The sequence below is a fragment of the Ursus arctos genome, unplaced genomic scaffold (assembly GCF_023065955.2).
Source record: "Ursus arctos isolate Adak ecotype North America unplaced genomic scaffold, UrsArc2.0 scaffold_8, whole genome shotgun sequence".
Taxonomy (NCBI): Eukaryota; Metazoa; Chordata; class Mammalia; order Carnivora; family Ursidae; genus Ursus; species Ursus arctos.
In genome coordinates, this window is record NW_026623100.1 from 2,242,879 (window position 1) to 2,260,626 (window position 17,748).

The 17,748-nt window shown below is 36.5% G+C and overlaps 1 protein-coding gene across 2 annotated transcripts in view; it reads right to left on the reverse strand.

The window, feature by feature from the left end:
• The window catches only part of GCC2 (GRIP and coiled-coil domain containing 2), a 54,809-nt gene that overhangs the window by 10,033 nt on the left and 27,028 nt on the right, over positions 1 to 17,748 (reverse strand). For both annotated transcript variants that reach the window (XM_026515939.4, XM_048222660.2), the window contains 8 exons: positions 11,099 to 11,199; positions 10,934 to 11,011; positions 10,120 to 10,257; positions 8,876 to 8,997; positions 7,313 to 7,489; positions 4,334 to 4,551; positions 2,533 to 2,727; positions 1,374 to 1,513 (listed from right to left, as the gene is read on the reverse strand). In XM_026515939.4, coding sequence (XP_026371724.1) covers positions 1,374 to 1,513; positions 2,533 to 2,727; positions 4,334 to 4,551; positions 7,313 to 7,489; positions 8,876 to 8,997; positions 10,120 to 10,257; positions 10,934 to 11,011; positions 11,099 to 11,199 — 1,169 coding nt within the window. The remainder of the gene's footprint in view (positions 1 to 1,373; positions 1,514 to 2,532; positions 2,728 to 4,333; positions 4,552 to 7,312; positions 7,490 to 8,875; positions 8,998 to 10,119; positions 10,258 to 10,933; positions 11,012 to 11,098; positions 11,200 to 17,748) is intronic.

Sequence of the window (17,748 nt, forward strand, 5' to 3'; positions counted from 1 at the left end):
ATTCTCTAAAGAAAGTAAACCAGTGGGCTCAGGGCCATGGGATAAGACACACTGCAGAGGGCAAGCTGAGCTTGAAACCAGGGCCTAAAGCAAACATCTACATTTACCACTAAGCCCTTCCCTGCCCTGCTCACAGACTGCAGGTAGTTACAGCGTCCACTGCAAAGTTATATTTACATGACGAACCATGGCTGTTTTGTTCACCAAAACAAAAGCCAAGTCTACGATAGAGTGAAAATTCAGGAATGTGAGACAATCTAAAATACTACCAGAAAAATGGGGCAACAGATGATATGCAAAAGAGGGTAGAATGCTAAAGTCTTTGAGGAAGATTTCTGGGTTGAAACAAACAAAATTAGTTACATTTCATCATTTTAGGTTAGTTCAGAAAAGTTAGCCAACTCTGTCCTAAAGCCTACAGTCATTTTAAAAAGTGACAACAAGGTCTAAGAAATCACTCAAGAATGTAAATTTGTGGAAATATAACATGTGAATAGTCACTTAGTTCACTGGGCTACTTAGCAATTTGTTAGATGTGATTTGTAGGAAAATGTTATTTTAGAGATGCATACTAAAATATTTAAAGGTCATAATATATACAGTTTACTATGAATAACAGTAATTCAGAATTGAAAAATTAATTTAGCAAGGATTGCTGAGGCCCTGCACAGAGGGAAGACAGTCTATTTGGAGAAGCACATAGAGGGCAGAAGCATGTGCTTTCCAGACAGACATGAGCTGGAATGTTGCTCCACATTTATCAGCTTCATTCATTCTCTCATCAGTGATTAAGAGGATTAAATATAATGATACATGTGAAGCCCAGGGCCTGGCTCACAAGAACTGCTTGGTAAGTAGTAGGACCATATTTGGAGAAGTGACTTAAGCCGTGAGCCAGGGTGGGTTGTGTAACCCTCAACTGCTCCACAGTCTACCTGCTGCCACACGTTTCTAGTGTCATCTTTAAATAGGAAAGTTTCCTATGCTACTTTATTATCCCCATCCACAATCTGTGATAAGAAGCTTAGTGCCATAAACATCAGCTGAATGATCTGAATGAAAAGCATCCACGGTTTATCTTTAGAACATAAGGGCCCATACCCATTAGAGTTTTCCATAAGTATATGTAGAACAATGACTTATGAATCTACTCTAATCCATTTCTAAACTTATCATAGTTTCTTAGAAAAAATAGGAATTTAGTTAGTCTTTATATAATATATATCAAAGCAATTACTATTTCTCAGTTTCAGGAATGTAATATCATAAAAAATCAAGATGTGATGGATGTGTCTCATCTGGAGAGTGGGGAGAGGTCAAGAAAACCGACCTGCTGCAAAGAGAATTTTCTGGGTGGCAGTATTTGACCTTACCTTAATTTGCTCCATAAGGATGGCGTTGGTTGCTTCTGTTTCCCGAAGCAGGCCGTTTAAGTGATCGGCACTTTTTGTGGTGGAACTGAGCTTCTGAACCAATTCTTCTTTGGTAAATTCAGCGTGCCAGAGAGGCGGCTCTGCAAGATGTTGTTCCAGTAATTAATTTTCAAAATCAGAGATTACAGATGAAGATTCTAAGTAAGAAATATATCTAAGCACAGATATTTTACTCTGCAATATTACTCAGGCCCACTTTCTCTGTCATTCTTCTATTCAACATATCTCAGTTGAAAGGTTACATGTCGAACGCTAACACAAGTAAGGCAGAATCTCTTGTTGTAAAGCATATAATCTAACTGAATTCAAGCTCTACGAGCCCCAATTCTAGAATTTGTTTGTCCTGTGTTTCTAGACTATTCTATCAGTTTTCCCACTCACATTCCTTTATGTCCCGAGAGTTTATGTTGTTTTACTTATAAATGAGGGGAGTAATAACATTTACCAATCATTTATATCATGGATGCTCATAAGAATATTATATGAGGTGGGTAGGTATCATTATTCAAATTTTGTAGATGAGGAAAAAGGTTCAGAGTTGAAAAGTAACTGTGGCAAAGGCCACAAAGCCAGATGTAATTCCGGAGTCTGCTGCCACTCTCTTATGATCCCTCCGTGTCATCATTACTAACCTTGCCTGGCAGGATTGCAGTTTTCATCCACACCACGATTAGTGACACCAGACACAAACAGTCCTTACTCTAGATCCTGAAACTTCAGGAAGAGAACAGAGTCCCCCTGAATCGTGAACATTCATGACAGGTAAGACTAACATATACCGAAGCTTTACTATATTTAATAAATTCAGCAGTACTAATTCACTCAGAGGAAAGCTGTCAACTTTTTAGAAGGGTGAGAGAATAGTTCATCCTACTTTCTGATACCACTATAGGACTTCCAACCATCTATTTCTGGCTCAAGCTTGGGGCAGAACTAGCATTTTATTTAAAAAAACTCAACTGCTTCATTCTGCAGGTGAGTTTTCCATTTGGAGTGGAACACTGAAAGAAATTTTCTTAGAGTAGCTCAAAAAAGCATGTATAACTTAAGAGTTAGGATTTATTAGACAAGACAGTAGAGCTAAATAGGAAAAACACACCCAGTTTAGTTTCAGGAGAATTAAGCAGCTGCTCTAAAGACTGTGTGTGAGTGCCGGAGGAAGATACAGACTCCGTGTCGGTTGTCTCCATTCCTTCTCCCTCCTCCCGGGTAATGGCATACATGTCCAGAAGGGGGAGATCTGTGCTTCTTCTTTCTCGAAGGTTCTTCAAAGCTTGGTGAGAAGAAGCTGGGCCTATTAAATTTTTTTAAAAAAAGAAGTGTGAGATTGTTCAAAATCATGGATTCTGCACTCACAGAGATACATAATAAATTAAAATGATCAGAGGAATGTCAAATGGTATGACAGGGCATTCACTAACCAGAAGACAAATAAATGCTGCATAAAAAATTTCTAAGACCGTCCTAAAAATTTAGTTATTAACTTTTAACCATTTAAGTAATTTCAACAGAAACTATAAATTATTTGCTACCACCTAGATAAGATTTACTATTAGACACGACAATAGAGGGCTATACTGTTGCAAAATACTGGCAGAAATTCTAAAATTAGACTCTGTTTTTGAGGATTAGGTATTTTGAGGATAGCTGTGTACTTTCTGACACAATACTGAACTGAACTCTGCTGAGCAGATGTACTTGTTCACCACTACCTTACACCTTCACCTCTGCCAGTTCCTACCATCACCCCCTCACATACATCTTCAGTGTTCAGCCAAGAAAAGCCTAGGACCCAGGGCAGGGAACTAATCTATTATGCTCCCCCAGCCAGGCTTTCCTTCTTGCTGATAGGTAACACCTGCATAGAACTTTAAGAATTATAAGGCACTTTCAAACACATTACTTTATTAATCCCGAGGAACCCGAAGGCCAGAGAAATTAAATGACTTTGCCCAAGGCATCATAGCAGGGTTAGGGACCAGAATTCTAACCCATATCTCTTAATTTCCAATTTCATTTATTTTCCATTCCATGAAGTTGCCTCATTTCTCAAACATTAGCCTCCAGCTGCCCTTACCGAAGCACTTTCCAGAATTTCTGATATTGTGCCAACTGCTTATTCCACTGCTGATTCCTACATCACAATCTCTCGTGTGTTTCCCTGACTGATTACTTCCTTTGATGACTCTTGGCATAGGCTGAACTTCTTGAAGCTGGCTTCGGACCCTGATGAGTGACCCATCGCTGCCAATGTCCTGGTGACATTTTCCAAAAGGTAAATAGTATTTAGTATAAAGTTGATACTTAATGCTAAAATGTAGCCTCATGTTGGCTGGCATATTCCCGTCTCTTCCAGGGAGCAGAATGGAAGATACCAGGTGCAGATGAACTAAATCTCCAACTAAGTAGAAATTTTAAAGGGAAGAAGCTATATAGACCAATCAATCCTATAAGTTCAGTGGGGCTTGAGTGTTTCTAAGCCTCTCACTCTAATATTTCTAATTATAAAACAGATGTATCTGATGACTAACAATGGAGAACACCAAACAGATTCAGTGAATACTGGAATTTGGACACGTGTCATGAGACTGCAGAGTATGTCTGTGTCGGAGAACAGGAAATAGTGTTACATGGAGGGTAACAGATACATGAAAATCAGTATTGTAAGAGGTGATGTAGGCTGCTATAAGTATAATCAAGAAGAGTTCAAATGGTTCAAATATCTTCTCAGTAACCAAATCCAAAATTCATTAATCATAGAATTGGCACTGGTTGTCACCTAGTAAACTTTCTTTTTCCTTACGAATTTGTGAAGAATGTATTTAAGTGACATAACTGTGAGAACGTGAACAACTGATGTCCTCATGCACACACACACACACACACATACACACACATACTTCTTGCGGTTGGTTCACTCTTAAGCTGGAAAAGCTGAGCTTCCACCTTGGAGAGCTGCTGCTGTAAAGTTTCCATTGTCTTTCTATGCTCTTCCTGCAAATGGCGCACTTGATCGCGGAAGCTGCTGCGAAGGACCTCGTTTTGGGATGTTAGTTGACTCACAGTCTGTGCATGTTCAGACTTCAGCATCATGTTCTCTGATTGTATTGAACACAACCTGAATGGTGAGAGGAACTTACTTCATAGCAGATCTTTCAACTTGACATGCTACTCAGCTTTTCCCAACTAGGTTCTACTTGGTAATTAGCCCTTAGATAACTACTAAATGTATGAATTAACTGCTAAGCATCTCTAATGGATAGCTGTGTTAATCATCTGAGGACTGGCCGACATCTAGTTCAAATTATCTCTGTGTCCTATAATTTAGATGAGGAACCTTGTTTGAGCAACTATGTTATTACAATGGCTCTGATGAGGAACTTCCTTCATCATTTATCAGAAAATAGGGCTAAATTTAGAGCATAATACTTTAAATCAGTCCCCCTTTCAGGTTCTCTTATGTGGGAGCTCATATAAGCAGACGGTATCTTTTCTTTATTACCCTGAAAACAAGTAAAAAGAATATGTTCTTTTGATTTATAAGCCTTAAAGGAAGTTTTCTGAATCATTTTTGAGCCAATTAACACAAAACTCTGAAACACAAAGGCTTGGTTTACTATAGCTGTTTTTTTAAATTTTATTTTTTATTATGTTAGTCACCATATACTAGCTGTTTTTGAATCTTGCTGCGCATTAGAATCAGTGGGTCTTGTTAAAAATACAGACTTCTAGTTCTCACCCTAGAGCCACTGAATCAGAATTTCCAAAGGTGGTCCTAGAAATTTCCTACTTTTAGCAGTTTTCCATGAGATTTTTATGTAGTCAGCTTGGTACTAGCCAGTGCAGCTATAATTTGGGAACCACTATTTTTAATGGTTCACTTGTAGTCTTGATGTTTTATGTTTGGCTTTGGTTTAAAAAAAAAAAAAGTTTTCTTTTTCTGCCACAGAGCCGTAAGTACCACAAGTACTCACATAAGAATTCAAACAATATGGAACCAATTACAGAAAAAAGTGAGAGTCCTCTCTTACTCACTCCCACCCCTTGCAGTGTAAAATCCCAGCTCCAGGGGTAGACATTGTTAATGGTTTAGCATGTAGCATTCCAAGACCTTTTTTCTATGTGCTACATATATGCACACCATATAAGGTTTTAAAACAAGATTTAGTGGCTAAAGGGTGACATACAATAAAATTACTGTATGTTTCAGAAAAGGTTTCTTAAGTGCCGAGTTCACACTGATCAGTGAGTTCAGAAAATGCTAGTGTATATGTTACTCCTCAAATCTGCATTTTTCTGTGAGCATTATGTTCAAACACTACTATGAAAGTAGAGGAAGAACCATCAGCAGTCTCAACAACAATTTTCTACGGAAGCTAATAGTTACATTTTAGAGCTAGGGTAAGGTTGGTAGTAAGGTGGTCTCAATGATACATCTGACTTTACCTATTTAAGAGCTAGAATCTTGAACCCCAACCTGGACCCAGAATGACTATGCTGATGGAAATGCACTGTCTGTCTCGGCTGTTACTGGGCTGTTTACATAGCTGTAGCTATTAGTTGGTCAGCCTAGTTATTCCCCTTGAGCCATTTTTACAATCTCGTACAGGGAGTATGAATATGAAGATGTTTAAAAAGAAGAGAATTTATAAAGAAAAGGCTATTTCTTCATACTGGGGCATAGACAGTAACAATATTATTCTTAATATTTCTGAAGAAAGGGGATAGGACCTCTAAAGATATCTCAAAATGCTGTGAAGTTTCTAGCACTTAGAAGAGTGACAGGCACATAGTAGGGGCCCCAAAAAAGTTACTGAACTTTGGAGGCATCACTTGCACTTTATTTGTATTAGCAATATAATTTGCAATAACTTTTCTACAGTAAAGAATAAATGTGGGAAATTTCTGACATAAATAGCAAGCATCACTGTATGTCAGCTAATCTCCCAGCAAACCCTGGGGATAGGTAGCTAGAAAATTGGTAGATCTTCCCTGAAACTTTTGATTTACGTGGTTAACATATATAAAATTACACTATTCAAAGATTAGAAAGCCAAGAAAATGAAGCTTTCAAGATTACCACTGATTAGGTATGTATTAAAAGCGTAACTGAGATATGTAAAGTATTCCAACACCTTCGATGCTCAATGAAGAACTCTTTTCCTTAGTCTAAGGAACAACAGATATTACCACCCAATTTCTTCATTACAGGAATTCAAAGCTCCTTGTTCACAATAATCTGTTCCCCCTGCCAATACCTCTGATGTCTATTTAAAGTACTGATTAACAAAGGGTAACAATATGACAAGTTGAAGACAGTTGCAAAGGTAAGTTCATATTCTTTTTCAGTCAGCAGCTGTCTGTTTTCTCTAGAGAAAAAGAAAAATGCTTGAAATTTGACACGTGAGTGGGAAAGTGGGTTTTTTTTTTTTTTTTTAAGAAACATTCTGGCCATGAAGGCCACAGGAGAAAGAGATTACTGGATGAACAGATAAAATTAACTGTTTTTAAAAAAGTGAAATATAGAAACAATCAAAATGGGGAGGGGGGCTTTAAGGTAGAAAAACAAAGTTACTAAGCCTCTAGGAATATCTATTTCTTCTTCTTCTTTTTTTTAAGATTTTATTTATTAATTTTTTGAGAGACAGAAGAGGGAGGCAGAGAAAAAATCCCAGGAGCTCGATTTCACGACTGTGAGATCATGACCTGAGCCAAAATCAAGAGTCAGATGCTTAATGGACTGAGCCACCCAGGCACTCCTTGAAATATCTATTTATTTTCAATTTGTATTTAACCCAAGGAGCAACACATTAGGAGTTCCAACAAAGAAACACTTTGCTGCCCAGCACAAACACTGTTAGTACTGCTAGCAACCTTACTTTTCCCGGAGTTCTGCCTCTTTGGACACAGTTTCCTGCAGCATCTTGTTATGCCTTTCTAGCAGAGTATCATGTTCAGACTGTAATGTTTGAAGTTCAGATACATTGATCTGTAAGTTATTTTGGGTGTCCTGCAATTTGATTTTTAGTTGATCAATCAGCATTTCCAGGTGTTCTCTAAAACAGAAATAAACAGTTTTACAAAAAGTTTTGAAAGAGGTAAACCTGATTTTGTGGTTTTAAATAAATTGTATTACTTTAATCATTTCATCTTTTAGTGTCATACGCTTGCTATTATTATGGATGATTCTAAAGGTAATCTAATAATTGGAAGAATTCAGACTAGGATTAAATATAATAAAAATAAATATATTAAATATAAAATGTAAGTATGTCAGATTTTACATCTTAGGCACTGTAGATTTTCAAAAAAAATCTCTGAACTTATAAATTTCATACTCAAATGGAGACCATTAAATGGCATCAAAACAGCCTATTTTGTTCTAGTACCATGCTTTAAGTTAAAAAAAAAATTATGCAGTTCTAAGCCAATCATCATGAGAATGGTATGAAAAAGAAACAGTGAAAACCCCTAATTCTGTCTCAACTTATACAATACACTACGTTTCCTTTTTTAGAAAAAAGTACCTCATGTATAAGAAAATAGAAGGAGTGCAAAACATTTACATTAAAATAATATGAATCCAAAATTCCAGCATGATCAAAAAAGGCACTTGCAAATGCTGACATTTTCATATTAAAGGTGTCAATATTCAATTTCTCCTTTGAAATTTGAAGATGAGCTACTAGCAGAGAAAATATCTCATTTTTCAGTCTACAGTTCCCATATTTAATAGATATTTAAATAAAAAGTAACACAAGGATAAACATACAAACATTGCAGGATATTTAGTTCTACTCAGAACAGTAAGAGGCAGATGTAAAATTACTTTGAACACTGAACCTCTACTTATAAAAACAAAACACACATGCTATAGAATGCCCTAATACATACTCCTAGTATATTTTTGAATAATTTACAAAAATGATCTGTATGCTAGCTTTAAAGATGCATGAAACAGTATACTACTGAAACAAATAATTGAGATGGTCATAAATTTATGAAGAAAAATTTAATTCTAGGCTAGAATTTAGTACTGAATTTAAAACGTTTTGAAATAAAATGTTTTTATAAGCAATTCTGCTTAGCCTAATTAATGGTGGGTATATCAAGGAAGCATTTTCATTCTATTTCTCAATTTTCAAAATTGGAAAAACGAATCATAATGTAACTTTAATGTCTGTATTTCTACTCTGACCATTTCTTACTACAAGATGACACTACTTAGCCTACCTCCTGGTTTTGCTGCTCACATCACAGTTTTATGTTTGTACCAGTGCCCTTCATAGAGATGTTTCCCTGTTGCTGCCTGGAGACAGAGTGAAGCCAAGAAACTGCTCTCATCACATGTAAAATTCCACAGTCAAATGGAATCAAAGCAGGATTCTCAACGTACTTGGTGGAGAACCTATCTTGGGTGTTTCTTTTAATTTAGACTTTACCTTTCTTGTTTAGCTCCCTCGGTTTCAGTCTGAGACACAGATTTATTTTTCTGTTGTTTTAGAACATTGTGAACTCGGACTTTGTAGCTCTCAAATTCAGAGGTTATAGAAGCTTGTTCTGCCTATGACATTTAAAAGAGAGAGAATAATTTTTCTATTACATTTCCATTTATCATAATCCTATTTTCTTTCAGGTCAATGACTTAAGATGAAAACGTGTTTTAAAAAAATGAATAAAATGGCTGATACTCTTTAGCCCCTTGATTAACTTCCTCTTAAAAGTGCACTTCTGTTGGACTTACAACTTTTTTTTTTTTAAGATTTTATTTATTTATTTGAGAGAGAGAGAGCACAAGCAGGGGGAGGGGCTGAGGGAGAGGGAGAAACAGACTCCCCACTGAGTAGGGAGTCCAATGCGGGGCTTGATCCCAGGTCCCCTGGGATAATGATCAGAGCCAAAAGCAAATGCTTAACCGACTGAGGCACCTAGGTACCCCAAGCCTTACAACTTTTTTTTTTTTTTTCCAAGCCTTACAACTTTTTAAAAGCCTTTGAATGATAGAATTTGCTTGACAAGAGATGTTTCTACCATGTTTTTCTCCCTGGTAGATTCACTGAGTACCCATAAATTTTGTAATGGCACTATCTGCCTTTGGAACCTTAGAAAGATTTTCACTATCAGAGTTCTTCTTTTCATAAATTCAAGAAAAATAAATTCAAAGAAATTAAGCCACTTGAACTTCAGATTTCCAACGAGAGTGGGAAAAATGAAATTCTAGGTCTTCTACTTTCCCAAAGTGATCTCCTGTGACCCTTCTGCCAAACTGGCTCATATCAGAGCTGCACCTCTCACAAAGCTACTGTATTGGGGCTGCTCTGCATGCTGAAGATAAGAAAGTAGGCCCTCACAGCCATTCTAACAGAATATTATTTTATAATCATTTGGCCCTCAGAAAGAACATACTTTTTAGATTATAAAATTAAAAGAAAATAACTCTTACACACAGAAATTGCAAACCACGTTTAAAATGGAAACAACGGGTATCCATGTCTTCCCTTTTAACAAAAAAAGGTTATGCAAGTGACAGGATTGGATGAGGTTAGGGTCAGATGAGCTGCGTCAGGTACTCATCTAATAAGTGCTCTTAAACAGCAAATCCTAGAAGGTGAGACTACCACCCTCCTGTGAACTGCCTGCTAGGTGATGACAACACCTGACCACTGCTTCTGTGTGATACACGTACCTTGGCAGCGCGACACTCTTCCTGAAGGGCTGTCACTCTCTGCTGGTACGCACTCAGCGTGCGCTGGTGCTGGTCTGCAGAGGTCTTCAGGTGTTCATGAACTTTGTGCTTCTCGGAAGTTATTTCAGCTAGCTGAATCTGGGGCAAAACCTTTCAATTAAGCTCTAGTAAACTGGCTCTTTACTGCCTAAACAGACTTTCCTTAAAAATAAACTTGAGTTTTGAATCATGAGTATATATAAGCGATATAATTTAAAAAAATACTATTATTGAAAGAGTAGAGGGAATATAATAGAATGTTTTCCCAATAAATTATTCCAGTTTTCCTAAAATCAAAATTAATCGTGAGCAATTATAAAAAAATTCCAGACTACCTGTTACAGTTCAATGTTTAATTGAATACATCAAGATATTATAGTTATAAAAATATATATAAATAATGTACATATACATATAACATGTATACAACAAAAGTATATAAAACCATTTGTGTTCTTGTGACTGCACTATCATTTAGAAAGCTCAGATGCAGGTCTGGGGCCATGTTTATTTTATATTTTATGTTATGTTTATTTTTAGTGCATCAAGGATTTTCAAATACATGAAGAGAATGTAGCTTAAGCTAAATGGTATACTTTAGTTATATGCTATACTTGGCTTACTGCTTCTACTTTTTCAAATGAAGCATATCTAGGAAAAAAATGTGTGTGTATAAAAATACGTACAAAAAGGTCTTTAGAAAAATCCCTACATAGTACCTTTCTACTACACGGAAATTTTTTTTATAAATCCTAAAAAGTAAACAGAACCTTACTTTATAGACTTCTACTTGCTGCTGGCTTGCCTCTAGTTCACCCTTCAAAGATGCTTGAAGTATTAAGTGATTAGTTTCCTACAAAATAAGAATCTTGGTTACATTTAAAAAAGAAGTGATTAATAAATACATAAATTGAAATAAGAAACTGGGAAATCAACATACTGCTTGCTTTGAATCTGCCAGTTCTTTTTTGGTTTTCACAAGCAACTGCTTGATTTTGGTGTTTTTTTCCTCATATTGTTGCACTGAAGACTGTAGCGAAGCTAGCAAAGGAAATAATTTCAGAACAGATTAAACATTTTTTTTTAAAGATTGCTTTATTTACTTTAGAGAGAGAGAGAGAAAGAGCAAGGGGAAGGGGAGGGTAGGGGGAGAGAGAGGATCTCAAGCAGACTGTGCAGAGTGCTGAATTCGACGTGGGCTCTATCTTGTGACTCTGAGCTGAAACCAAGACTTGGCCGTTCAACCGACTGTGCAACCCAGATGCCTCTAAACAATTTTTATGAATGAATTTAAATAAATGGATAAGTCTTTTCTTTGTATTAACCTATCTTTAAAAGAAACTTGTCTTAAAAAAAAAAACTTGTCTTAGATTTTTATTATGAAATATTTCAAACATACACGAAAGCCGTGACAAAAGTACAGTAACTCACTGTACCTATCACTCAGCTTTAACAATTGCCAATACATGGCAAATCTTATCACCCAGAACAGGACTCTGGCCCACAGGCTAAATCTGGCTGCTGCCTGTTTTGTAAAGAGTTTTATTAGAACACAGTCAAGCTTATTTATTTACATATTGTTCATAGCTGCCTTAGTGCAACAACAATAGATTTGACTAATGGTGACACAAACTATAACATGGCCAGCAAAGCCTGAAATATTTACCATCTGGCCCTTGATAGAAAACGTTTGCCAAGTCCTAACCTATACCCTCACCTATTGTTTGTGCCCTCCTTGGTTTTATTTGTTTTTGGTTCTTCACAAGAAATCCTTTTGTCTGTAAATATTTCAGTATGTATCTTTAAAATAAAGTTATATACTTAGAGAACATCTAAAAGATAAAAACTTCAGTTTTAAGAAGTACCTCAAAAGCAGTGCCATGTATTTCAAATTATAACACTGCAGAGGCATATACCTGGTTGTTTTGTGATACTGTTTTGTAGGATGGGACTGTCAGTGACTGTTTACTAAGGAACAAATTGAAACATGATAAAAACAAAAAACTTTTATCCTAACAGAAGTGGAAAAAAACAGAAATATCAAATACGAATAAGTGGATTTACGGTGTAGAACACAGGTACCCAAATCTGGCCATAGCCTGTTGTGAAAGAAATAAAGAGTATATGATGGAGACTACGTGGCCTGTGAAGCCATGGTGAATGACTTCCTGGACCTTTAAGAAAAAGTGTGCTTGACACTTGGTCTAGGCCAGTTATATGGGCACTATGTAACTGTCTTACTAAAATATCTTATAAGCAATGATTAACTTTATGTAGTTAAATCCACGTATACAGATCCTATTACCTGGTAAACATGAACAGGTATACTGTAAGAATATTATGTTAACTGTGGCTTTTATGATAAGTCTAATTTAGTTATTTCCTGGTAACTATTTGCTCAGTTCTAAAAAGCATTTTATAAAGCACAAATTACATACGAAACCTTTGTTAAGTCCTCCAGGAATTGTGATTAGAGTACAGTTGGTCCCTGAGCTCAAAGAATAAAAATGAAATTGGGGGATAGTATTTCACATGATAACATAAAGCAAAATATAAATGTTATAAAAGAAATACAAAAGGCTACTGGTGGGGGGGCAGTCCGCAGGGACTAAAGGTTATACAAAGTTTGCAAAGGACAAGGGAAATTTCATAGAACAGGAAACATTTAAGATTAGGAAGGATTCCAAAGGGCGGGCATGAGGGTGGGAGGGTGAGGACATGAAAGGAAATTTCCTTTAGAGAGGAGATAGAGTTACAGAAAAACACAAATCTTGTCTCAGGAAAAATGAGCAGTCCTCTCTTTCTGTGAGAGAGTAATAAGAATTAAGGTGGAAAGTCAGACTAGGGCCAGATGATGGAGGGGTTTCAGATTAAGACGTGTGTTGCTAATTCATTAGGCAATCTTTTCTTCTTTGTTTTTTTTTTCACAGAACATTGTCCAGATGCTTCCTTATCCTTTTCCTGCTTTACCGCAACTCCTTAACCCAGCCTTCTAAGACCTTTGCTGCCATGAGCCTGGTGGTTTTTGACAGATTCTACACCATTCCAATTGATACACTGGCAGACTAATCTTTCCCTGTTGTCTTCAAAAAGGGCCCAAATATATTCTGCTTTTTCAGGTACTTCACAAACTGGATCAAAAATGTCTTCCTAATTATAATTCACTTCTCCCTAACAGGTCAAGCCTTTCATTCCAACTGGTTAAGACTTCTAAAATTGTTTCCCAGAGTCCATAGTCTCTCGTGGTTCATTCCCCCTTCTGTTTACTTCCCCTTCATTCTTCCCTTCCTTCTCCTACTGATCTCCCTGCTATTCCTCATGTTCCATAAATGAGTGAAACCATATGATAAAATTGTCTTTCTCTGCTTGACTTATTTCACTATCATAACATAATAAAAATTTATATTTCTTTTCATTTTGCTCATTCCATGGCTAGAGAAAGAAAAACCCTTTTTTAGTCTGCTTTTTCTCTCCAAATCTTACCTTTAAGATCTACCTCGAGCCCCAACTTGTGATTGTTTCAGTCTAAAGAATCTTTCTCCCCTCTGAATTCTTAGAGCACTCACTGCTTGTCCTACTCATTTCTGTACTTATTTGTCAGTGAAAAGAGGTGGCTTTCTTGAATAAAGCATGCCTTTTTAGTTTTTCCAGGGTATGAAGCTTCTCTTTCAGCTTAATGATCAAAAATATACACATTCACTAATTCACAAAACCAAATACTTGCACTGCAGGAATATAATCTAGAGCTCTACTATTCAATTTGCACCAGGAATATAGTTAGAAAATATGGTATGTGCATAATGAAAGATACACGCATAATGAATTGTCTGGAAACTCTACAATCCGTTCAGTTATCTGAGTACTCAAAATTTTTCCCCTGGATGCAGGTAGATCATCAGAACTCTGCATACGTGGCTTCAATGCTTTGTTTATTCATGGAATCACCTTTACTGAGCTGTGATTTGGCTGCAGGCTGAATGAAATAGTCAAGGGAGATTTGCTACTTTATTTATTGTGGGAATGCCAGAGAATACAAATCCAGATTATCAGTGGTTTCTGTTAAAATTAAATATAAAATGGATACTGGGTTTGAAAATTCCCTGAGCAGATAGAACCATTTAAGCCACACAAGTAAACCTTAATTTAGCTTATTCTGCAAAGTAAGTGAACTTGTCATCTGGAAAGCCCGACTGTAATAACCAATCATTGTAAAGGTTAAACTTACTTGTTTCAATTTATTTTAAAGATTTTATTTATTTGTCAGAGAGAGAGAGCGCGATCAAGCGAGTGCCTAAGTAGGGGGAGCAGCAGGCAGAGGGAGACTGATGCAGGACTCGATCCCAGGACCGTAGGATCATGACCCGAGCCGAAGGCAGATGCTTAACTGACTGAGCCAACCAGGGGTCCCTCGTTTCCCTTTGTAAGCCATCCTGGGCTATCGGTCTTTGAATTTGAAAACTCCGAATTCACGGTATGTTTTTATATGTACAACAGATTATTACTAAATATTGTTTATCGATTTGGTGGCTTTCATTTTGCTATTTTTGGGTGTTTGACATTCCTAAGGTAGCATTAACTTCAAAAATCACATACGAGACTTTTGAAAACATTTCAAGGCCCCACCCTTTTAAGATTTTGATTCTTTACATTTGTGCCTGGGCTTTCCAAAAAGCTCTCTGGATACTGTGTGATATTTAAGTTAGGTCTGGGACCACTGTTCCAGATGATCTGACAGTGTTCCTTTTATAAAAAATGCCTTAACAGAAACTTTTCTCACACATCTTAGTACCAGGAAAAGCTGTGCTGCTCACAAGCATCACATTTGTTCTAATATTGCGGCTACGATAAACCTTGTAACGGTTAATGTTTCTGTCTTTGCATGGCTTCTGGAAAGCTCGAAGCCAATTTATGGAGACCTTAGTGAAAGCGAAAGTACACAAAACATATACTTTATGTCTTGTTCTTATATCTGACTTCACTGTATCGTCCTACACCTCAACATTTCCTTCTATTCCATTTCCTCCTCATTTATATATCTAAAATCTTGTACAGTAATATCTTTGCAGCCAACTTAAATTATTTGAAGGAACTTCAGCTTCTCACCATGAGGGAATAACAAGACCTAGACATGCCTTCTGCTGTAAACAATTAGAAAACTGAACAAAATATATGAAAATTTCTGAAATCGAGCTGTGATCCCTGAGAGAAGGTAAACAACGTAAGCACTATTACAGTTTCAGCTTTCTGTCTGGAGGCACTTTCTAGACTGTGGAACAGGAGGGGACTCCCAAATAGAGCAGTGCTCTTGCTGAGATGCAAAGAACAATGGCTGGGGAAAGAACGGTGAATAGGAAGCTATAATTGGAACAATTCCCAGGGCTCACACAGGGCTATAAATTGTTTCCACCAGCCAGAGTAAAGAGACTTTGTTTAATACACGGGCACTCAGTAGACATCAGAAGATTCCCCACCTTAGTAGAGGAGCTCAACTAAATCTATAGAAATGGGTACTCGCCACTTGTTTTAAAAAAAGATGAAAAACGAGCCATAAAAGGATAAAAGTGATCCACAAATGACCTGACTCCCTGCCAAAGTTTAACTCTGTAAATAAATACAAAAAAATCTAGCATTCAACAATGTAAAATTCACACCTAATTAAAAGATTATTTCCCATGCAAAGAAGCACGAAAATATAACAGGAGAAAAATACAATCAATAGAATTAGAACAAGAAACTACAGAATATTCTTTAGGATTTAAAGGAAAACATAAACGTAAGGAAGAGATAAATGAAAAACAACAAAAACAACAACAACAAAAATACAAATGGGATTCCTAGAGATGAAAATTATAATATCCAAAGTGAAAAAATCACTGGATGGTAATAGCATATTAGACCCTGAAGATGAGAGAATTTAAAGACTAATAGAAACCACGAGAATCAAAACTATATTTTTGAAAAGAGAATAAACAGCATCACTAACCTATGGGACTATATCAAGTGGTCTAACGTATGTAATTGGAGGCTTGGGGAAAAAAGAGGAAGAGGATTTAGACAAAAAATAATGAACTAAATAATGGTGAAAAATATGATAAATTTGAAGAAAACTAGAAAAACTCCATACAACAAAGAAACTCAACAACACACAACAAGCATGATATAAACAGGGAAAAAAGACACACCAAAGCACATCATAAAATTCTATACTCAGCAAAATTATCTTTTTTTTTTTTTTTAAGATTTATTCATTTTAGAGAGAGAGTGTGCGTGCAGGGAGGGACAGAGGGGGAGGGAGAAAGAATCTGAAGCAGACTCTGCACTGAGCACAGAGCCCGACGCCCCACACAGCCCCACAACAGTGAGATCATGACCTGAGCTGAAACCAAGAATTGGATGCTTAACTGACTGAGCCACCCAGACATTCCCCAGCAAAACTATCTTTCAAAAACGAAGACTTTTTTTCAGGCAAACAAAACATTACAGAATTCAATGACTGTAGCCTACATTATAAGATATGTTAGGGACACCTGGGTGGCTCAGTTGGTTAAGCGTCTGCCTTCAGCTCAGGTCATGATCCCAGGGTCCTGGGATCAAGTCTCACATTGGGCTCCTTGCTCAGTGGGGAGCCTGCTTCTCCCTCTGCCTGCTGCTCCCCGTTTGTGTTCTCTCTGCCAAATAAATAAATAAAATCTTAAAAAAAAAAAAAGATATGTTAAAGGAAGTTCTTCAGGCAAAAGGAAAGTCATATTCGATGAAATTTGGATATAGATGAAGGAATGTAAGAGCACCAGAAATGGTAAATATGTGGGTAAATATAAAAAAAATTCTCCAGTTTTTCATTTCTTTAAAACGGGGATTGGAAAACATTTTAAATGGTGAGATAATAAATATGATAGGCTTGCAGGTGATACAGTCTCTGTTACAACTACTCAACTGTGCTGTGTAGCATGAAAGCAGCCACAGAGGATACACACAAATGGACATAGCTGTGTTTCAATAAAACCTTCATATGACAGGCAGTTATTGTGGGCCATGGGCCAAAAATAACACAATTATTACGTGTATAACACATGTGGAAGTAAAAAGCATGACAAAAATAGCATAAAGTACAAAAAAGGGGGAATAAACAGTATTCTATAGGATTCTTAGTCTACATATGAAGTGGTATAATTTACTTAAAAGTAGTCTCTAATAAGTTCATGATGTATACTATAAACCCTGAAGCAATCACTAAAACCTAACAAAAAGGTATAGCTAATAAGCTAATAATAGAGATAAAAATGGCATCATATAAATTATTCAATTCAAAAGAAGGAAGAAAAAGAGGAAAAAGGAAACAAGCTACAAGACAAATAGAAACAGTCAGCAAGGTAGTAGGTTTAAACCTAATCACATAAATAATTATGTTAAAAATAAGTGACTTACACGTTCCATTTAAATAGTAGAGGCTGTCAGCTTGGAGAGAAAAGGAAGACTCAACTATACACTACCCAAAAGAAACACTTTATAGACTTAGGTCGAAAGCTAAAGGATGGGAAAAGACATGCCATGTAAACAAGAAACAAAAGAAAGCTGGAGTGGTTATATTAA